The sequence below is a fragment of the Silurus meridionalis genome, chromosome 17 (genome assembly GCF_014805685.1).
Source record: "Silurus meridionalis isolate SWU-2019-XX chromosome 17, ASM1480568v1, whole genome shotgun sequence".
In the NCBI taxonomy this organism is placed as follows: Eukaryota; Metazoa; Chordata; class Actinopteri; order Siluriformes; family Siluridae; genus Silurus; species Silurus meridionalis.
In genome coordinates, this window is record NC_060900.1 from 17,666,694 (window position 1) to 17,690,648 (window position 23,955).

General features: G+C 36.8%; 1 protein-coding gene across 2 annotated transcripts; it reads right to left on the reverse strand.

Moving 5' to 3' along the window:
• Positions 1–746: 746 nt before the first annotated feature.
• Positions 747–23,864, reverse strand: cry3a (cryptochrome circadian regulator 3a). 2 transcript variants are annotated; one of them, XM_046870716.1, is made up of 14 exons: positions 23,680–23,863; positions 21,564–21,735; positions 15,593–15,701; positions 15,324–15,466; positions 14,874–15,058; positions 13,826–13,914; positions 13,554–13,694; positions 13,048–13,359; positions 8,335–8,486; positions 6,215–6,417; positions 5,806–5,898; positions 5,146–5,262; positions 3,376–3,533; positions 747–3,286 (listed from the first exon to the last, which is right to left on the reverse strand). In XM_046870716.1, the coding sequence occupies exons 2-14, from the start codon at positions 21,719–21,721 to the stop codon at positions 3,278–3,280; spliced, it is 1,869 nt and encodes a 622-aa protein (XP_046726672.1). In that variant the 5' UTR covers positions 21,722–21,735; positions 23,680–23,863; the 3' UTR covers positions 747–3,277. The 2 variants fall into 2 exon arrangements, with proteins under 2 accessions (XP_046726672.1, XP_046726673.1); XM_046870717.1 differs by lacking the exon at positions 5,146–5,262 and having other exon boundaries at positions 23,680–23,864.
• Between the last annotated feature and the right edge of the window lie 91 nt (positions 23,865–23,955).

A 23,955-nucleotide genomic window follows, 5' to 3' on the forward strand; every position in this document is an offset into this window, starting at 1 on the left:
GTTGTTTTTTGCAGCACTATTGAATTGCTCTTTGCTATCACTATTTTACATGTATAATATTTCTGCATTAACTGATCTAAGTACACTATATATATGCTATATTAAAGCTTCCTCTACAGAAAAACCGATTAATTATACCTTTGTGAAATTGCTAATTTATTAAAAATCAACAGCGCCCCCAGGCGACTCCAGTTACTTAATGCAACATGTAATTCAATAGGGGAACAAAAGCATTTAACAACCCACGTTTACGTCGTTTTCATGAAACTGGCAGTGAAGTGAAATATTAAAACTATTATTTACTTTCCAAATACTTATAGCTGCTGCACTCATCTTTTATAATCAGATTTTTATTTCAACAACAAATCTCCTTGTGTGGGTCGATTGGGTATATTTAAATTGTTCAAATGTGACTATGTGTGTGAATGTTTGTGTTTTTGATGCCCTGCAGCTGATTGGCATCTCATTCATGCTTTATTCCTGCTTTGCACCCAGTATTCCCGAGTCTCTGAATCCGCTTTGACCCTGACCAGGATAAATTTGTTACTGAAAATAATACAAAAATAATTTACTTGTAAAATAATTTGCTTGTAATTTACTTTGTATTATTTTCAGTAACAAATTTATCCTGGTCAGGGTCAAAGTGGATTCTGAGACTCGGGAATACTGGGTGCAAAGCAGGAATAAACCATTAATGAGATGCCAATCAGCTGCAGGACACAATAAATAACAACAACAACAACAAAAATTGTTCAACACTTTACTTCTGTCTTCAACCTCTTGTTGCACAAGGACCTTTTAAAGACTGAATGATAGAAAAAAAATGCTAAGTCAAACACTTTTCACATAAAGGAAATATAAAGAGCACAACAAATCCAAGGAAAGGGAAAAATAAACTTGTCATATTTTGCTGTGGAAAATTCAGACAGCTATAAGAGCACACAGGAAGATTAAAAGCATTAACATTCAAAAATAAAGACAATCCTTACCCCTGGTAATAACAGTCCTTTTTCTACACCAATCGCAATACAGATGCAACTATGGCAACAGCATTTAGAATAACACAAACACAAATTCAGCAAATACCACTGCATAATCACAGCACATATAGGAATAAGGTTTATGGCCTATATTTACAAGTTACAGACAAAGAACTATTACTGGGCACCTGGACTGGTGACTTTGTAAACATTTATATTGATGTAAGAGCTTTAACACTGATGCTATTATCATTTGACTAGGGGAATATATATATATATATATATATATATATATATATATATATATATATATATATATATATATATATTATCAGTAGCAATTACATATATAGATCAGATAAACACAATGGCCGATTATGCACCTTGAGTGCTTTCATGTTTTCCTCAGTTTATTTATATAAACATATTTTTGTGGTGTCTACTCTTAGTTATTTTGGTGTGAGCAGAAAAAATAGCTTTGGAAATAGCTGTTATATACAATGCAGTGTTTTCAATGTAGGGTGATATTACAAAATAAATAGAAAAAGAAAAATCTCACAATCTCTATTACAAAAATACTGCTGCTGAATTGGATGGTCCATATTTGTAATTTAATGGATCACAGCTTACAGTGTAAAATTAAACACTTGGCCAGTTAATTAATTGAAAAAAATAAGAAAAAAGATTTGGCTCAGGTATATTTGAGAACCAAATAAACTATTAGCAGGAGGAAAATAAACATACCTTTGAACTGCCTCCACATATGTTCAAGTAGAGTTGATTTACAATAATATATTTTCTCAATGCAAAAAAAAGGGTGGAGAGTATATGCACAACTATAACTACATTTACATATGGAATAAAAATATTATATATGTATGCATCTGTACTACGATGAATAGCTGGTGTGAACACCTCCAGTTACTCCCATTCTTTAACAGCATTTTGTTGTGCTTTAGGCATTTGCTGGCTGTGAGGTCAGATCTAGGTGGTCTAATTTTAAAAGAAAAATAAATAAATAAATAAATAAATACAAATAAATAAATAAATACAAATAAAACCCATAAATGTTTATAATAATTTGTGAAGAAATCAGATTTACAAATTGTGTTACTATGTACTTTGAAGCAACCAATAATAATCTGATGTTGGTTAAATCCTAATTAAAAAGAAATGGGCACTTAGAATAAAATATTTCTGTTGTTTTTTTCAAATTTTAACAATATTACACTATTTACCAGGCAAGCATCCTGACTTTTTTTGTAGTTCTGAACACTGCCTTCAAAAAAACAGACAAAATTGAAAAAATTACCATTACTAAAAGTACTGACTCTCTTACAAATATGAAATATACTATAATGTGCCTTTAGAAATGAAAAAGAAAAAAAAAAAAAGAGGAAAAAACAGGGACAGATATTGTTTGTTCAATACACATTTGAGTGCAAAAGTTTGCATCCCTCTTGTTTTATGAGTAAAAATATTCAAACCGGATGTTGTGTACAGAAGAATTTTTCAGGCTATCCAACTGAATGCCTTTTATACCATGGCATTACAGCAATTATGTTGGGATTATATAAGCAATTTAAAAAGTTTCCACCCAAAAAATGATTAATTGTAGTGCCTCAATGTCCGCTCGACAGATTTACTTTGTTCAATCTTCTTTTCAACATGAAACGTATCAGTAGACTCTGAAATTGGGTGCAGTTGAGAATCAGCAAAATAGAAAAAAAAACCCTAAAACTTAAAATACTGACCTCGACAGAGCTGGTGAACAGAGTAAAAAAGTGCATTTGGTGACACCAAGTTGGAAAATTAAAAAATAGAAAAAATTGACACAACATGATCATAGAGTGGAAAAATATTCTTTAAAAATACATTTGTTTGTGATTGTTTCATCAATAACACATTACATCATATTCTGAATTATTATGTAGAAATGATTCACTGTTAATTGCAATACAATAAATGTTGTTTATTGGTTTTATCATTTAGAAGTAAGGGTATGCAAACCTTTGCAATCAATTGTAGCTGGCAAATGAGTTAGTAGGACGTTTATTAATGCACATAAATACTCAAATACACTGGCTGCTTTACAATTTTGCTGCCTGTTATATTCTTTTTGATATAAAATACTATAGTGCCAGTTGCAGTTCATTTTCTTAGAAAAAAGTATTTACCTGCATTAAATGGCAAAAATGTTGACATCATATATGTATGTATGCATTCTAACACATATTCATTTATTCATATTAAAGTCAGTGGTTGCTTATAGGATTACTTCAATTTGATATGTCCATCTAGCTCTTCTGAAAAACAAATGCAGAATAGAGTTAGTTGAATTATAGCTGATTTGCCGATTTAATATGTTTTATTAGCTGATGACATGTTTATTTACCATATCGGGCTGGCTGCCATTGGCGCCATGCACAGTCGTGATTGCAATTTGTCGCTGTAGCTTGTAAGAAGTGGGGAGTGTGTCGTCTCCTTCAGTGTCTCTTTCCGACTCTCGTTCCCTCTTACATGTGACACGTCCTGCTGTGTGAAATGCACGTCCTGAAACAGAAAAAAGGTCACAGATGAAAACATCGAAAGTTGTGTGCTGTGTTTTGAAACAAAAACAGCTTTTTTTTTCTAAAATCTGACAGGCTGAGGTGCGTTTGAAGCTGTAAAATGCTCCCCATTTGCACACCTGTAACCACATCACAATAACTGAATTCTGTGTTAATGCAACATTTAAAACAATAAAACATTTATATAATGGCTTTATTGAAGCCTGTTGTGTTACTTAATAAAGTTAACTGTTAACAGAATACGCTGTGCAGCTGAAAACTGTTTTGCGAATATTATTACAATTTTTGTTTTTCCTCAGGTAAGAGACACATGTTCTCTCTGCTTATTACTTTCTTTTACATTTTTATGTTTTCCCCCATTTTTTGCTATTCTTTTTCAATGATAGTTTGTTCATATGTTTTGTCATCTTTACCCAGTGCACTCTTATGGTGGTGTGGTATTGTGTAGTGTATATTGTAATCCTTTTAAACACAGTTTTGGTCATGTACCATTATTCTGTAGAATGACATTTTATTCCCATGTATGTAAGGATAATTATGGGGTAGAATTGATTCAATTCATTTCATTTTTATTTGTAAAGCGCTTTTAAAAATGAACATAGTCTCAAAGCTCAAAGCTGATAAAAATGAATAAGATGTTCTTTATATGTGTAAGTTTGTCCCTGATGAGCAAGCCGGTGGCAACTGTGGCAAGGAAAAACGAGATGGCATAAGGAGAAACCTTGAGAGGAACCAGACTCAAAAGGGGAACCCATCCTCATCTGGGTGGCACCGAATGTCCATTTATAACAGAAAAACAATTTTGAGGTATGCAGTGATGGTGACCTGCCAACAGTCCAGGCTTGTGGGGACGTTTTCCTGCCACACTTAACTGGGGCCCGGTAATACCAATTAATAATTGTTTGAATGCCACAGCCTACTTAATTATTGATGCTAACCATCTACATTGCAATATGGCCACAATTCACCCAACATTTAAAGGCTATGCCCAGCATGATAATGCACCATGTCACAAAGCAAAAGCTTCTTCAACTGGTTCCATGAACATGACAATGAAGTCACTGTTCTTCATTTCAGTAGGACACCTTGTGGTAGAATGGAAGATTTGCAGCATGAAAGTACACCTGAAAAATCAAACATTGATCAGAAGGATTTAAAAAACTTCCTCTTTTTCTCCTCCTTCTTCTTCTTTCGGCTTCTCCCATTAGGGGTCGCCACAGTGAATCATCCGTCTCCATACCCTCCTGTCATCTGTACATCTGCCTCTTTCAACCCAACTACCTGCATGTCTTCCCTCACCACATCCATAAACCTCCTCCTTGGCCTTCCTCTTTTCCTCCTTCCTGGTGGTTCCATCCTCAGCATTTTCCTACCGATATACCCCATGACCCTCCTCTGCACATGTCCAAATGTCACTCTAATAAACTCATTTCTAATACATTTAAAAACAAACCAAAAAAAAACTCAGTACTATAGTAATCCTAATAAAGTGCTGAGTGAGTGTACTGTCCCATTATAATACTATTTAGTTTAAATCAAGTGTTTACCATAACAAGCCATCTCACCTGAAACACAGTTCATAGTTTCTGTCTCACCTAGCTTTTGTTGCTGCTGCATTCTGCTTGGTCCCTGGTGTTCCTCACCCTCAAAGTTTAGTAGAATACTTCCACTTCGGTTTCCATTAGTTGCCGAAGTACCTGGCATGACTGGTGCTATCAAAGTGCAAGTTACAAAAAAGGTATAGACTTAAAAAAAAAAAAAGATAAGTATTGCTTTTCTTGTATCCTTATCCATTTGCAAAGAGCAGATTGAACCTTTAATTGTTAATGATAGTGATTAATGATGATTAATGTGCAATAATTGAAAAACTGTGATGGAAAAACATTTTTTGTAAATTAGGCACAGGAACTAGAAGGCAATTCAAAAATGACCTTTTTTTTAAAAATTTCAGTTCTTTTATTAATATGCAAGCATACAGCCTTTGTAAGCTGTGATATCTGTGATAACAATCACCATTTAACTTTTAATCAAATATAAAGTAACTATGCATTAATATTTGAAGAAAATGTTTATTTCTTTTCACTACAGTATATATAACAAAAAATTAATTTGTCCAGGAATGCCCAAGCGCATAGCTGTATATAATATGTCTCTGGTCTTATTCAATAACTGATGGAAATCACCAAAAAATCATCTAAATATCTGCCCATTTTATGGTGGGAACTTCAAAGAAAATGAGGACTGTTGATTGTCACCTGGTGTGTTGGTCCCAGACTGTTGTTCTCCTGGAGAGTATGCCATTCCATTCCCATTCCCATTGTGTGTGGATGGCACTGAAGCCAGAAGTCCTACAAAAATTAAGAACATTTCATTGTGTTTATTATGAAACTAAAGGGCAATAATAATAAACAAAAAATGTTGATCAGTCAAAGGGTCTAATACACAGATGTACACTGAAAGCAGAGCTGTGAAGTCAAATGGAACAAACTAAATTTACAAATGCTTGAGAAAAAAAAAAAGAAAAAGCAGCATGGATTACAACTGTTTGCACTAGGCCACGTGGTCAACTCAGAATCTAGTGTCTTTCGTGCATAAAAAATTCTTAATTGAACGTACATAATTAGAACCAACAACCTAGACAGAGCTTTTTGTCCAAAAACTTGCCTAGTCCTCTATATCGGGAAAGTTGCTGGTAGATCTGTTTCATCCTCTCAATGTTAAGGCGACTGGCCTCTGCATGGTTCACCATGGGCTTCGGATAATGGACTCCAATGATGCACTTTGCTGCAGTCTGTACTGCATCTGGGGCATTCCACGGATCGTAGATATACTTGGCCGGAAAACCTCGAAGAATAGGTAAATAGCGTCTGGAAGGACAAAGAGAGATTAAACCGCAGAGTCTCATCATAGATACAGGAGGGGATGTGTGTGGTGGTGGTCAGATTCCCATTACAGCAAAGATGGCTTCAGTATCAATATGCAATTTCACAAGGTTTTCTCTAATCAAGTGCTTCATATATCACAGAATTCATCGCTACACAGAAACTGATGGGGAAAATAAACATAATTAAACTCACAATTGTCTTTTAAAACTAAAGATAAATAAATGTTTGTTCTGAAATAATAATCAAAGTGCTGGTTTTTAACAATTAAGTCGAATGCTGTTGCTTTAAGGTTTTTTCTCACAATGTAGTTACAGATGATCTTTGTCATGTTATGATACTTAAGCACGTCACCACGCCACTATAAAGAACCAGCCAAGAGATCAGAGCACAAAAAGCCCTATTTGAATTCAGAACGTGTGGCTGAATGGATTTTCTTCTGGTCCCAGGACAGAGAAAGGCCACCTACCTACAAGTTCCACCTTACCAGAGCCTGGACAGAAGGTGGTCGATGTCACCACAATGCTTGCGGACAGGCGGACGCAGTAAAAACCAACAGTTTCTGCCTGTGCTGAGACACTACGGAGATTCCTACTATAACACGCGTTAGAAAGCAGAGGCAGTGTCCAACCCTTCCCACCCTCTTAGAGTCCGCCAGATCCATCCAATCAATCACCTCCCCGCTCCTAACCCTCCCACTCTGCCCAACTGAAACTCAGGGTTAAGTAAGAGGTTCAGGTTCACTCCCTGCCCCTCGCACTGCTACTGATCGCTTTTGAGACAACTGTGATCCCAAGCCAAGGCAGAGAAACCTGCTAGCTGTCAAACGAGCAACACAGTATACTGTCCTCAGCTGCTGGGTGCCCCCTCGTTTTGCCAAAAGGGACCACAACCCTTTCGCCAGGAACATTCATATTCTGCCTGGACAAGTGACAAAAATAAACAGAATATTTACATTGTCCTTCTGCAGGAAGTGCCTACATGAACCTGAGTACATAAAAATATTGTTGTACTTGCTGTTCAAACAAATGAAGGAATCTCATCAAGCAACTTCACAAACAACATTACACTGTTACTGCTCTCTTGCACAGGCAGGGCTGCATTTAACACCAAGAACTCCACAAAACATTTTATAAAGAGCTTGTTAAAGAGGAGTTGCCCAAAGCTAAATAGAAGTATTGTTATCCCAAGCTTTGGACCCCACCTCCCAACATACCCTCTGGGAAATGCATTGGAACTCTCCATGTATTAAATGCAGGCCAGGCTTAGTATTTCCTTACCAAGTGGTTAAAATCGCTTTTGATGAAACGAGATGCTACCGAGCTAAAGAACAGGCTACTGTATTGCCCAGAGAAAAAGCATGAAGCTTCAACCAGAATCACAGCCAACAGGCTTCCAAATGCTTTGGCTAAGAATGGCTTTTGTCTTAAAAGCAATCAACCACAATTTACAAAGGGGAAAGGAAAAACTGAACTTTTCACCCAATCCCAGAGAAGACAACAAATAAACATATCACAAGCAGACTTTTAAAATATTATGTTAATGACAATACACTTGCTAAAAAAAATAAGAAGACATGATAGTAAAGATACAAGACAAGACATTTATACATTAAACTTTCACCTGAAAGTATTTAACTATACAGAAGGAAAAGCAGCAGACTGTTTAAAAAGCTTGAGTTCTATATGACCTATAACAATCACAATAAAAAAAAAAAAAAAACTTACCCCTTTTTCCAAAAATAGCTGTTCTAATTTTTTTTCTAATATTATTCTTTTCTTTATATTTCTTAAACAAGGATTTTTTTCCAACAGCAATAAGTAATTTCTAGTGAGATTCATCACTAATGACAGGTCTGAATAGCTACTTACTACCTAGCCGTGAAAGGGTAACATTACCAACCTAATGAAGTCCCCATTAGGGTCAGTGCGCCGACCAAACCCTACTGGACAGTAGCAGTGGAAGAACTGCTGAAAGAAAGAGCTGCAGGAGAGCCACATCCAGCTTCCTGCATTCACACTCCAGTCTGCATCCAACAGGAGCTCCTCAAAAACCTGTCGATCACAGCTTCCATTACAGACTAGCCAAATAAAGCAAGACATTTTTTGTTATAAAACCCAAAAACAAATAAACATTTCAGTAAATAGAGACTATTACAGAACTGCACTAATAAGTTACAGTAAGGTTCCCTTACTGTATCCAGTCTGCATCCATTACCAAGTACTATTTTAATTTATAATTACATAAAAATGTTCCTTTTATTTTTGAACAGACTGAACAGGATCCTGAAGGCAAGTTTGTTCTGATTTCTGGTCACATCTTGGGGAAACTTGCTGTTTTAAATGTGAATGCCCCAAATGAGGACAGCTCTTACTTTATATCAAAGATGGTCCTATTGTTAAATCATGAGTGTAATTGTCTGGGGATTATGGATGAGGATTTTAATTGTGTCATGGATGGAAGGTTAGACAGATCATCTTTCGCAAAATCATCTATGATCTATCAATCTCTAATTCTTTACAAATTCTGCTAAATATGTGTCATGCTTCAGGCTTAGTCGGCATATGGAAAGAACTACATCCAGGTGTCAAGGACTATACATTTTACTCTTCTCCCTATAATTCTTATTCCAGATTAGACTATTCGTTAATTGAGTAAGATCCAGTGAAATTGGACCTATCGCTCTTCCGGACCTGTGTGTTTAGATTTAATAGAATTTTTAAACCTAAAATCTTTTTACTGGAAATGTTATAGTTCTCTCCTTAATGACAACTCTTTCTGCCTGTTTCTTAAAGAAAATATATCCAAGTACTGGCAGAACAGTGAGTTCTGTCCAGTAAACAGTGCCACCAAATTGGATGCAGCTATGGCCATTTTGAATGGCCACATTATTTCTTTTGCTACATGGCATAAACTTCTGGCTGAGAACAGGTTAAAATTAGAAGTTGAAAGTTCGAAACTGATACATAAAACTTCACCCACACAAAACAACTGGAATCTTCTAACCAGATCTAAGATAAACTTGAACTATTCGGAACATGTAAAAAGATTAATCATGTTTAGCGGGCAATGGTTTTATCAATATGGGAATGAACTTAATCACCTACTTGCATATCAACTCAACTGTGAACAAGCTGAAAGGTCCATCAGGGCCATTAAAACTGCTGAGGGAATAATTTCAAATGATCCAGCTAAAATGTTTCCAATTTAAAAGATTTCTATGAGAATCTGTAGACCTCCTCTTGCACACCCCAAGACCCTGCCACTTTTTTGCATAAGATGCCCGTACCTTCATTCTCAGATGAGGATTAGGCCTTTCATTATACCCCTCTAACAAAAGAAGAAATCTTTGCAGCTATTCAATCTATGCCTAGTGGGAGGCCACCAGGGTTGGATGGTTTCCCTCTGGAATTTTATAAAAAGAAAAAATTGGCATGTGCTGTCCCCTATATTCATGCCAGTAGTTGACAGTCTTACTCCAGATTCCTGGAGGCCTGCTTCTATTAGTTTGATCCTCAAAAAAGGACTGTGCATTGTATCATCCTATCTGTTTACTTAACGTAGACTTTAAAATTGTGGCCAAAGCCTTAGCTAATCACATGGAGAGGTCATTAAACCTGACTAAACTGGATTAATTAAATCCTGCTTTGTCTGTTGAATATAATACACCATTTGACTGTACATAGTGACCTGGCTGCTATAATATTTTTGGACGCAGAGAAGGTTTTTATTTTAACTGCTGGACAAATAAAATTTGGGCTCTAACTACATCAGACTAGTGACACTTCTTTACTTAAGCCCATTATCTGTGGTTAATACAAATGGTTCACTATCAAATGTATTCTCCATCCAAAGAGGCTGCCGACAGGGCTGTCCCCTGTCGTCGCTCTTCTTGACCTTATACATCGAACCCCTGGCAGAAAGTATTCGCATGCATAGTGGCGTCCGGGGGTGATGGCAGGTGGGATGGAACACAGTCTATGATTATATGCAAACGATGTTCATCTTTACTTAATTTATCACTAATGAATACAAATCTTACTTTTGGTTGAACAGACATGTATGTATATAACTATGGTTCCATGACTAATTGGAGGATAACTAGAACCTTTAGAACTAACGGATATTATTGTGTTTGATTCCCTGCTGAGAACATATAACAAAGACATCACCGCATCACCTATAAAATGGACCCCTCTATATCATGTTTGTCCTCTTTCCATTCCTTTCATCCGATGTCGACTTATGGTCCTCCACTTTGTTGTGCCAAGGTAGTACACACAACCGTCTAACTTGAGTCCCAATAGCAAATTAGCCATGAGGTCAATCACCATTAAAAACTAACTAACTAACTTTCTTTCGGCTTCTCCCGTTAGGGGTCGCCACAGCGGATCCTCCGCACGTTTGATTTGGCACATGTTTTACGCTGGATGCCCTTCCTAACGCAACCTCCCAATTTATCCGGGCTTGGGACCGGCACTGAGAGTGGCTGGGATGGTTCCTGACCGAATCGAACCCGGTCGCAGCGGTGGGAGCGCTGCATCTTAACCACTAGACCACCAGGGGACCAGGTCAATCACCATTAATTCAGTGCAAAACCTCAAACAAAAATAGACAGCGCTCATAGATAAAATCATGCCCTACTGAGTATGAAAATCACTCAAATGATCTTGCTGTCAATTGTGAATAAGAATCACTCAAGCATTTTCATACATAGTGCTCCCCACAGCTTGGAAACAGCTTGTCAAAGGCCTGCTAGCTGATGAGTTTAGCCACAGCATGGCTCCATTTCCGAACACTGACATTGTGCACTGAGTGTCAATTCAAATAGTGATTAGCCATAATAATGGTCAACAAAATCTGTCTAAAGTTCAAGACTCTTTACTCGTGCCTCTTTAATTGGTTAAAATTAAAAGATGACCAAACTGTTGAGCACCAAATTCCTATCCTAATGGGTGACCATTATATTACATGAAGGTCAGAAACAGTTTTGACAAACTTTAAAACACTCTCAACCAAAACCAATTTGCATTACTCATGGAGAAGGCTAATGGGTTTCTACCAAGTTTAGTCGAAAAAAAAAAGATTTTATTTCCTAGACCTGCTTTGCAGATGGAGCACAATAACTGGAACTATATACAACACAACTTGCACTGTCTTTTCCAATAGAAAAACGTCACTTTAAACCAATTTTTATATATCCACTTACATATCTCTCATGATGACATCTCTTGTAGTAGAACTGTAATGTTTGTAATACTTACTCATATGGGCCAGTGAACACTAGTTGAGTCTATTTTGAAAACATAGCTATAACACCATCATTTTTTTGCATTATTTCTCAGCCCTGCTGGAGGTAAACATCAGTAGAAACTAACTATTTATTTCAGCATGCAATCATATGCATATGCAATAATCCTATTTTTACACCCATTGCCAAGGTATGGAGACTGACAAGTGGCCTTGAATCCTGAATGGAATATTTTGGCCTATGCAGCCAGGATACTAAATCCTTTAACAAATAGAGGCTTTACTGTGCTCTGGAACATGCATAACATTTTTTAATGCAATTAAGAAATTGTCTACATCTATAAATTGACTCCTCAACTTCTTGGAAAAACAAAAACGGGAAAGAGGACAAACATGAAACATGTTGACTCAAACACAAGTCTTTTTAAAGAGGATGCACTTGGGATCATGGAACTCCAAAACGTTGCTATTTATATTCTGAAATTAAAAACAAGAATCTTGACTAATTGCAAAAGAAACAAGAAATAAATATTTTCCAAAGCTATTATTTATAAACAAAATGGATCCAGAATCTATCCCAGGAAACTGAATGCAAGGCTGGAATATACACTTGATAGCACATCATGTTATTGATCCATATATATATATATATATATTATATGCGTACATATAATATATATATGTACACATGCTATTTCACATCTAGGGGGAATTTGGCGTAGGAAATTTACCTATAACTATATTTTGGATGGTGGGAAAAGAGGAGTAACTGGAAGAAACCCATGCAAACAAAACAAAAAAATGCAAAACAATGCACAGCAATCCTGTAGTGGCAGCTCTTCCTGCTACAATGCCACAGTGCCCTACAAAATTACTATTTAAATACATTACCATATGGTTCATACTGTGATTAACAGCTACACTGTTGATTTTAAATTATGAATTATAATTACATATATTATCATATAATCAAGTGGCAACAGCAAAATCCAAAAAATTATCAATGTACAGGTCAGGAGTGTCAATTATTAAGTGTGCTCTCTGACTTTGTGTCTGGAGTTTGCACAGATAAAAATGCAGAAAACAAACAAAAAAAACATTAGAGAATAATGTGTGTGAAAATCCTAGGAGATCCCAGCTTGTTATGAACTACTAAAACCAACCCTTCCTTTACCAACAACCATATCACAATCAAAATCACAGAGATCAGTTTTTCCCCATTCTGACATTTGCTGTGAACATAAAGTGAATCTGCACCAGTATAATTTTATGCACCGTGCTGCTGCCACATGATTGGCTGACTGAATAACTGCATTAATAAGCGTTGAGTGCATATATAATTTTTTCTTCAAATGTGCAAAGCACCTTCATGCCCTCCTCCCAACTGATCCACAGGTCTCCTCTGGTAAGGAAGCAAGCCACAGCATGACGAGCCAGATGATGGATCCAGCCCTCCTGTCTTAGCTGGGTCATGATTGCATCAATCCATGGGAAACCAGTTTTAGCCTCAGCCCATTTGGCCAGTGCCTCTGGGTTCTTATCCCAGGGAATGCGCACACAAATGGGGTTGCCCTCCATCTTGTCAAATCGTGGGTTGGTAGTAGCAGCGGTGTAAAAAAATTCTCGCCATAGCAGCTGGCCATAAAGGGAGAGGGGAGGGGTACTAGTCTTCTTTACCTTGAGGGAAAAATAAGTGATTGATGTAGTTGAATCAAAAACATAACTATATTCCATGTTTCCATTAATAGGCAAGCTCGAAATAAACTTTATAACTCCCTCAAACAGCAAATAAGAAAAATACATACTTAATGTTTAATATAAAATATTCTCATCCTGTAAGTTTCTACACTTAAAAGAAGAAAGAAGGCAACCTTTCTGTAAAGATCTGTGAGTTTGAAATAAAAGAGGCGACAGGAGAGGCAGCCGAAGCGAAGGTAAGGGCTCAGGCCTGTAGGGCTGGCCAACAGGGAGTTGGCATTCATCCTTGGTCTCTCAAAGTTGGCTACCCAAGCCTGAAAAGAAAAAAACAAAACAATAAAAAGCTTATATAATAAACATAATAGTGTACTTTGCATGTAGGACAATTCCTGTTCAGTTTCTACTGCTTAAGTCAAGACTTTCCTTTATAACCAAACTATTGTACCTTTCTTTCTAGGTGTCTCTCAATCCTTGTTAGTGCTTCTGTCTCCCCACCTGGCCACACAGCAGAGGGTAGTCCTTCTGTGTCGAACCCTATAGAAAAAGAGATGATTAGCATGGAATAATTATTAAATATTTAGCACCTATTTGCAAATACAGTTGTGTAGCCTATACGTACTACAAAAAGACAGTATAAGAATTCTTAACACTACATAGACATTCACTGGACTATATCACTGGTGGTTTTATCAGATTAATCACATATCAAAGCAAATTACACATGCAAACATGATTTACAGGGTTCTTCTGGTAGCCTCACTTCTTTAATTCCTAAAGTGTCTATAAATACAGTCACTAAATTAGCTAGGGAAAGCAAGCACCTTTACCTTCTATGGTAAGGCTCATTGCTTACTGTTCTGTGTCAGTGCAGTTTCTGCTACTTTCAGCTCATCCTGCAAGTCTTTTCAAGAGAATGCTTAAATACCTTCTTTATCATCTGAGATCACAATGTAAAATCTTGTGTAACACACCTTACAAAAAACTGTGATCCCACTAAACCTTCTACATATAAAATTAAAACAGCAGCACTGACAAAGATATTTGAGATTATGCAAGGTCATGCAGCATTCATCAAATCTTTATTTATTTTTAATGTAAGGTACATCTACCATCCGGCGCTGAATGTGGTCCATCTGGTCTTTAACTGGTCCTGGTCCTTTTTATTGGTTCTTGTATGTTGCCATGTTAACATTCAGTATATCAGCCAACAGTGCAACACCAGTGAAAGCAACTCTCTTCATCTTATGCACTTCAATTCATCTGTCAGGGCTTTGCAATGGTGCTGCAGATATATTAATCCAGGGATTGGTGTCTACCCTCCAGTGGAAGCTCTACAGTTGGTTCTTTCAACCTGGTGATAGTTCAACAACTAAAGCAGAGATATCTGTGCCCTAAAGATGGTTGAGAAGATTCTGATTCCCGCTGCTGCTTTCACTGGTTATCAGAACATTCGGTCAGCAGAAAAGTGAGAAGAAATTTAAAATAAATCTCACCCAGCTCTTCAAGAGAAGGCACGCCATATTTGTCCCCATGGTCTTCAGATATAGGTGTGACACAGCAGCCCATAAGAGAGCTAGACAGAGTCTCCATTGGCATCTCTGGTGGGTCCATACGGCTGATCAGAGTTTGGAAACGCTTGTAAGTGAGGGGTGGCTGGCTGCCATTTAACTCAATTATTCTGTTAGGAAAAACATAGAAAAAGTGAATAAGCAGTGGAAGCACCTAAGCGGTATATTGTTCAGTTTGTGCAATTCAACATAAAAGCTTATAAACCATCCACAGAGCCATCAAAATGATGTTTATATTCAGAATTTTAGTAATATGTTATTAGTTAGGGATAATTAGGCATTAATATATTAATATAATGACTATATCAATGTATTACTTAATACTACTGATTGTTAATAATATATTAATAACAAGGATAAAAAAAAAGTTCATACTTGTCCAGATTGTACAGCGTGTGTGAGATCTTGACAATGACTTCCACCCCTGCCTCCATTGCAAGCTTCTTAATGGCAGCATCTCGCTCCTTCCCAAAAGGTTCTGAGTCATACTCAAAGGTCAACCTGGATATTTCCCACTCCTAAAGGTGCAAAAAGCAAAGACAAAAAGCTTATAAGAAAATTCAGATTTTCACCTGGCCTGCAAAAATTGCTCAAGAGTAGTTTCTTAAGAATATGAGGTGGCTGGTAAATATAACAAATTTTACCTTAAATAGTCGTGGGAAAACGTTGGCTGGTTGACCTCGGATAACAAAAAGGCGTGAATTGAGCTTCCGGAGACTGGAGTCAAGATCATCTAGGCACTGAAGGAGAAATCTATAAATAAATAAAAAAGAAACAGAGCTTGGCCTGTTACAAATTCTTTACTGTTGTGAATAAATACTTGCAGTGATAAAACAATTTACAGAGCATTTCAGTAATTCAGTAAACAATTAGGAAAAAAATTTATTAGGATACCCTTCTACCATCTATCTTTCTTTGATTGCTTTATCCTATTTATTACAATAGTAAATGGCAGCTAATAAAATGTAATTTAATAAAAAATGCATTTGTTAAACAACTTTGATCACTATCATAAATGTTCTCAACTACTAGCACATGCACTAAAAGTTTTTGTTCGTTGTGGTTCTATTTTTTTATTTTTTATTTTTTTAGAATTGTAATACAGTGGAACCCGGTTATGTCGAAGTCGTAGGGGGTCGCCAAAAAGCATCGAGGTAACCGATGATCGAGATAAACGAAAACAAAATGGCGGCAGTATATTAACGTGCTTGAAATTTCTTTATGTACATGATGTGCGTTAATAAATGAGAATGTGCATGCACGTGTTTTTGAAGGGTTTTTTACACAACAGCGTTGCCGCAATTTGTTTGAAGAAGGCATGCTATAAAAATGTACATACGTTTGTTAACAACAAAAGGCATAAGTGCACCTACTAACAGCAGAGATTTACCAGTATACAATACAAACCACCGTCCATTCTCCATACAAACCTTTATTATATTCTCCAACATTATAAACACACAGATCGCTTAAAAAAAAAAAAAAACAGCGGCTGCACAGTGCCGTCTCACATTTAGTCCACATGTGGAAAGAAAAGAAAAAAAACAGTAACTAAGTTTCTGAAAACTTATGACCATCAGGCTGAAGTAATCCGCACAAACACACAAAGCAAAGTGTCCGAAAAAACTTACGTCCGCGATGCCGAGGGGGAGATAAGCCGAGCGAGAGAGAGAGAGAGAGAGAGAGAGAGAGAGAGAGAGAGAGTTTGTGAATGGAAAATAGGAAATTAAAAATACTGCGACGCGGCACGGCGCGAAGCCGGAAAAAAAACCCCAGAAGATCCAAAACCGAACCCGAAACCAAAAACGAGGGACAGAAAAGTCTCAAACGTGAACGGCCGAAGGTGGCGTGGCAGGTGCTTTCTCGGCCGCTTTCTCTGAAGCTCCCGGCTTCAACTCCTTACCGAGAGAGCCGTGCTCCTTACCGGCGCGTCGCTCACCAGAGAGCCGTGCTCCTTACCCTGCTCGCCCGCTCGGTAAGGAGCACGGCTCTCGGTAAGAAGTGACGCGCCGGTAAGGAGTTGAAGCCGAGCGTCGCGCTCCGTTCATCGCATAACATTTAACAAAAAAATGCATATGTGCACTTACTAACAGCAGAGATTCACCAGTATACAATACAAACACCTGTAGTATCTGTAAGGTTTGATTTTTCCGCCACTTTCGCGAGTTCTTCTGCGGCTGCACAGTGCCGATCGACATAACTGACGTTAAAATTTCTAATTTTTCCCCCCTTGTGCTCGAGATATTAGGGTTCGGCGACATAAAAAAAGTCGACATAACCGATAAAAAATGCTTAGAAAAAGCGAGAATTTGGCGGTTCCACTTCAAAAACGTCGACTTAATAGGGTTGTCGAGATAACCGAGGGCAAGATAACCGGGTTCCACTGTATCTGAGTTCACTGTTCATCAACTATTTTAATGATTAGCTTATTACCAATCAATTTATACCAGGAACTGGCTCAGCCAGAATTTGATTTTGACACCTCTGATATGTACAAAATATATACATACGTTCAAAAAACCTCCATAAAATCATTTTGCGTGTACTCAGTCACACTACCAGTCCTTATTCAGCCCCAGTTACATGCTTAGTAGACATGAATTTATCTTGTAACTGCACTACCCTCTAGTGTTCAATGGATGCACTGCCTGTAAATGGCAAACGAAGTTGGGGAAAGATGCAGACATGCAGACTATTCAGGGCATTTCTAAACCTGACTGCACGTGCAACACTGTTCCTTTGCAGGATTTAAATTCTAAAGCTTTTCTATATACAGCCGCCATTCTTAGTAAGCTGTGGTCTTATCCTAGTGCTGCCAGAAGTTTCTATTCGCAGCTTTGCTCACGCACTGCCCATCTGGATCTGAAGAGGTTTAGAGGTATTTTTGGTTGAAGCAAATGTTTGTTTACACTTTGGACTGGGGAGCACATGTAAAGGATCAGAAGAGTATGGTCTGACATCACCAGTCAACTTGCTTCTATTTTGCATTCTTCTCTAATTTACCATTTTTTATTACTTTATTGAAAATAACTTTAATAAACTTGTAAATATTTAACAGAATTTTAGATTCTGAATATTTAGTATGTCCACTTTCTGCTTTAATAAAGAGTGCACTTAAACTGACATGGACTCCACAAGTGTGTAAAACCTTATGATTCATTGTAAATTTCATCGGTCATGTCATCTGAACACATGTTCCAACAGAATAAAGTAATCATGTGAAAAACCTAAACTTTATACAAAGCAGTTAACACAGTCAACTTTACTTCTTTTGTTTTAATTATTTCAAAATTATAAAACCTTTTGTTTATTTCCAAGTTTTAACTGTGAAACCAACACAAAAATCACAGTGATAAACCAATGGCAATAGGGATTATTTTTTAGAAAACAAATAAATTATTTTTGGTTAAAAATACTATAAGACTATGTTGCAATTATTCTGGACTTCATTTTCAGGAAATAAACAGCATATGTACTCTAAATCATTAGTTTGGTGTTTAGCACATGCCCCTGGCCTGGTTAACCTCCCACCTGTGTCTGTGTTCTGGTTGAAATGTACAGACTGAGCCCAAAGTCAGACAGTCTGCTGGCAAAGCCGTGATTAGGGTCTAGACAGCAAAGCTCCCCATGCTCCACATAGAAAACTGTCCCCACCCTGGCACATTTCCATTATAAAACTCCCATATAGAGACTCAACTGCACCATTTTTCTGAGTTTCATTCATAAAAGCATGCCTTACTATTAGCAGAATCAGTGAATGTTAGGAAATACAATGAATCATCCAAATGCTTAAACTTAAATCAAAATTAATATTTGAATATTTGAAATATTGCTACGTTATTATATAAACTCATGCTATAGTTTGACCTACAGTGTGCATCCTCTGAATGGGTTGTTTGAAACATTTTTCAATGGTTTACTAAGTCATACATGACTTATATAACTGTCCTGGCCTACATAAAAAATGCGCAAGCTTGCAGCCACTGGAGGGCATAAAATTAGCCTAGTGACCTGCTTTTAACTACAACAGAACTTCTTATACAGTTGTGTTTAAAATAATAGCAGTGCAACATCACTAACCAGATCAATCACTGTTTTTGGTAGAAATTATATTTCTACATGGCAAACATTTTACTAAATGGGTCATTCCAGACATTGTTCAGAAGTACAGCGCACTTTGATTAAAAAGTTGATTAGAAAAGGGAAAACATAAAGAAAATGATAGGCTGCTCAGCTACAATTATAAAAAAAATGCTTTCAAATGGTTTCAACCAAAACCAGAAAGTCGTGGAAAAAAGCGGAAAACTACCATTTAAATGGATGGAAGAACAGCCAAAATGGCAAAGACTCAGCCAATGATCAGCTCCAGGCTGATCAAAGGAAGTCTAAAGTTACCTGTGAGTACTGTAACAATTAGAAGACGTCTATGTGAAGCCCCCGCAATATCGCACTGTTGAAAAAAACGACACATGCTGAGGAAGTTACAATTTGCCAAAGAACACATTTGACTGATGAAAGCTAGATTGTTCTTTTTGGGTCAAGGGGATGCAAACGGGGATGGTTTGTCAGATGACCCCCAAATGCTGAATTCAAGCCACAGTACACTGTGAAGACAGTGAAACATGGTGGCACAAGCATCATGATATAGGGATGCTTCTCATACTACAGTGTTGGGCCTATTTATGGCATTCCAGAGATTGAAAAAAAAGTTATGATAAGGATTTTGAGCTTTACTCACTTTTTTAACACATAGCTATTATTATGAACACAACTGTACCTTCCAAAAGGAAAACAATTGATCATTTCTGGCGTTGATTTCTCTGGGTCATGTGACTGTGTGTGACAAAAGTGGGAGTGACAGGAGGTTTTAAAGTAATTGAAGATAATTAATGAGCACTAAAGTAAAAACCGGGAGAGAATAATTGTGACTATAATGTTTAAACATTAAAGGCATTTTTGTCTGATTGGTCTGTAGGTTTTGTTCTGTTTGTAGGTCTGTATTGTTCAGGTGACATCGAGGCATCACATTCGAACACTTTGGACATGCAACAAAAATGAACACATAAAGGATGGCAAATTGTTTTTCACTGTTTTCAGGAGCGATGTCATATGAAACCTGTTGCGTATACACCTTAAATATAATAGAAGTAGGTCAAAATGTATTCAATAAACCACTAAGACCTACAAGTGCTAAAAACACTGAAAAAATAGGTTATTACCTAGCCCATGAGACATGACATAAATTTCATGAATGAAACCTGCACATGAGACTTAAAATCAGTGAGCGTGTACATCATGCTTTACAGAAAAAGTTACGTGGCATTTTCTTAGTGTGAGAGACAAAAAAAATTTAAACCCTCAAGAGATACAATTAATTACATTTGTAAATCAAAAGTAAAATTTTACTTTCCAGTCAATTCTTAACAATAGACCCTTATACTTCCAACCTCAACACTTTTGTGACAATGACTTGCAACAAACGTTGCAAAAATATATATTAAAAAAAAAAAAAACAGCTGAGACTCACCTGCGTATTATAATGAAGACCTCAATTATTAGATTATCTGAGTGTTAATAAGTTCATAGAATGTTTGCTTTTATATTGCAGCACATTAGATTTATACAACACAATTCTTTGAAAACATTAACCAAGACTATGGATACCAAGTACATATGCAGCTTATGACATAGTGCTCTCACAGGTATATTACTTTTAATGTGATACTATCTGGTAAACTGCTGTTTAAAGCAGACTAAATCATTCCATTCAAGAAAATAAGCAAAGACTAATAACATGATCTGTGTCAGATTGTGTTGAGTTTGGGATGAATCACTGATTTAAAGATTTTCCACTTGCAGCATCTGCTAATCTCTTAGTTGGCCTACATTCTCATGAGAATCAGCAATCGTGCTAGCAAAGCAGTGATCTCCAGTCTGGTCAAATTGACATGTGGCTTTACATGTTTAAAATAACACCATATGGAAATGATTAGTTAGTGTGACAGAATCAGGTCTAAGGAAGGTATCTCATTCTACTTGGCTCTACTATGCAAAAAGAAAAAAAACAGAAGGCAGTTATGTGAAATCACAGAGAAAGAAAGCAATATACTAATATTATCTAAAGTATATAATGTTACAGTATCGGTATACTGCAGGAATATACAGTTTCTACTGTTAGTTGTACGCCACATAAAGAACACCTTTACAACATAGTAATGTAGGTTCATAAATAAATTATAAACTGATCTGTGATATGCAATGCCTCAGGTGCCAATAGTCTACTTAATATGTATATTAGGCATTCCATAAATTGATTAAGAAAATGAAACCACTTACATATCCAGGTATACTGTGTACTAGGTGAGTGGTTCACTCTCACTCAAGTTAAAGTAAAAACAAAAAAGGCCCTAATTTCCTTTATCACACTTTCATCATTTAAGATTAGTTGGAAAGTGATAAAATAGTCATAACACAATTAAAAATGTATGAATGTATATTCATAACACATTAGCATTTCTATACTAATTTGTTCATAACAAATTAGCATTAGCATTCAGAACAAATTACCAGCTAACATAACCCTATGTTGTACATAAAACCCAGAGACCCACTCACCTCCACCTGTTGACCCCAAGGTTGGAGGACCCAGCAAACCAGGGGTCCAGGAAGTAAACACAGCGGATGGTGCCTGCACCCCGCAATGCCTCCTGAAGTGCAGGGTTGTCGTGCAGACGCAGGCCCTTCCGAAACCAATGGATGGAATTTGGGGCCATATTGAGAGTGTTGGCTTTACAAGGTGGAAAAACAGAAACAAAAACAGTCCTGTGAGCAAATCAATGAATTAAGCTAAACTCAATACTATTAGGCTAAAATAGTAAAAATATCACCATGATCACAGATCATTTTAATTATTAATAATTATTAGATTATTATACATTAAGCATTTTGTACATAATATGTAATGCATGTATTTAATAATTCTTATAACACATGATGAAAACTAAAATGTATGTACCTTACACATTATACAAAAAATAATAGATAATCCAGAATAGATCACACTGAAATTAGACATTGGACAAAACAAGTGTACATTACATTATTTTTCATTACCACTTAAACAAGAGGTTTAAAAGAAAATTAGGTGCATGTAGTAAAATGAAACCTTACCAAGTTTATCCAAGCCTGCCATTAAACCCAGAGTAGTTTTATGCTTTGCTAAAAAACTCTTTTCCTTAATGAATGGGGATTACTTCAACTTCTGGCACATATCCTGTCCATCTGTGCCAGAAATCTCAATCTGTGACATTCATTTGTCTTGGCTGCATCGAAGTCTGATTCAAAGTGCTGACACAGTATCAATGTTCATGCTGGCAGGGGGCTTATAACAGAGATTTCAAACACTTGTCGGAAACTATTTAATAATTATCACATATATAATATAGGTTATAGTATAGCTGATCATCTATTTAAACTCACCCAGGTTCTCATTAACCCTGATCTCGGAGTCCCCCCAGTCCTGTCCATTTTTTCCCTGCTAACATACCTTACCCATTTAAACAGTCACATATCAGCCATTCCTGATTTAAAGTGGTTTCTAGTTTCAGACTTAATGCCATGTGCATAAACAGTACTTTAAGCATGTATACACAATGATATTCTCGTGCTACAGTTGCTACACTGTAAAGTGGGTGTGTTGGAGCATAGAAATTATGAAGATGTACAGGACAGAGTGTACTTAAGGACCAAGTTTGGGAACATGTGCTCTAACACTGTTACACTACAACAAAGCCTGGCTTTTATAACTCTAAGCAACTTGTCTGAGAAAAGCATTAATGCAGTGGTTACTATAATTAGAAGCAAGAAGTCTTAACAGGTGCAGACATTTGCTCTTATCAGAATCAGGTTTATTGGCCAAGTGTGTTGACACACACAAGGAATTTGGTTCCAGCTGTTAGTCTATCAATGAACCAATAAAAGGTATTTCCATATGGATACATTTGTTAAAAACGAACTACAAGAACATTGTTAGTCTCTGCATGTCAACATCTGTATTTCATCAATCTCCCTAATGTCTGCATGGAGGATCGAACAGTATAATAAACACCATTTTCCCTATTCTCGTTCCTTCAGATTGCTCTCCATGTGCCCTGAGTATGAGACATAATATAATGAGTTTGAGTATTAGACCTAATATAATAACTTGGAGCATTCAACAGATTCAGACATAATAATAGGAGTCTTAAACCCAAGTTTTACGTTCTTAGACTGTCATTGCACCTTACACAACATCTTATACAACATCTAAGTAAGACAGATTAAAAAAGAAATACATGGAAGTGCTTGTCTCCTGTTAATCGTTTCCTGTCTTTATGGATAGTATGCAGATATGGAAATGATGTGATGACTCAGGATCTCAATGCGCATAACATCTTATGGAGTGGAAATTAGGTCAACGCAAACTGGGTGAAACTGAACAGACTCTTCCAAAAAACACAAATTCACACACCTACTGAATAGTCAAAATGTAACAAAACGTCACCAGGAACGCTATGACTGTTCAGTAATAATACGTTTAGACATTATTCGCCAGTCATTAGTGAAAAACTTTGAGACAGAGACAGAAGAGAAATTGGGTCACCGCCGCGCGAGTTATGTAACTCCGACAACGCGCTTTTCGTTCATGCATTTTTAGCACGTAGTATAATTAGGGGGACGACGTGCACAATACCTTTAAATGTTATGTCAATCCTGAAGAAAAAAACATCGTTTCCCACGATATTTTGGGAAGCTTAGCTCGAAACGTCGACGTTCGTGCCCCTTGCAGCTGCGCACTAACTGGGTCGTACACAGTGTTTTGCTGCGTCTTGTGTTCGGCAGCGGAGATTCTCCCTCTGTTGATTTCCCTGTGAGGACGGAGGCTCATTTGATTGGCCGAAACCAATTCACGTGACGCAGTCAGCCTCACGTTTAAGAAGCGTGGATTATTACAGGTCGATAGAGCTGA

Excerpts from the sequence above, each read along its gene's own strand:
- cry3a (XM_046870716.1), bottom strand. The coding sequence starts at position 21,721 with ATGGCCCCAAATTCCATCCATTGGTTTCGGAAGGGCCTGCGTCTGCAC. Across the intron at positions 15,059-15,323 it reads ACGCTGTACAATCTGGACAA|AATAATTGAGTTAAATGGCA; the intron begins GTATGAACTTTT and ends TTTTCCTAACAG. Across the intron at positions 5,263-5,805 it reads GTCTGGGACCAACACACCAG|CACCAGTCATGCCAGGTACT; the intron begins GTGACAATCAAC and ends GCACTTTGATAG.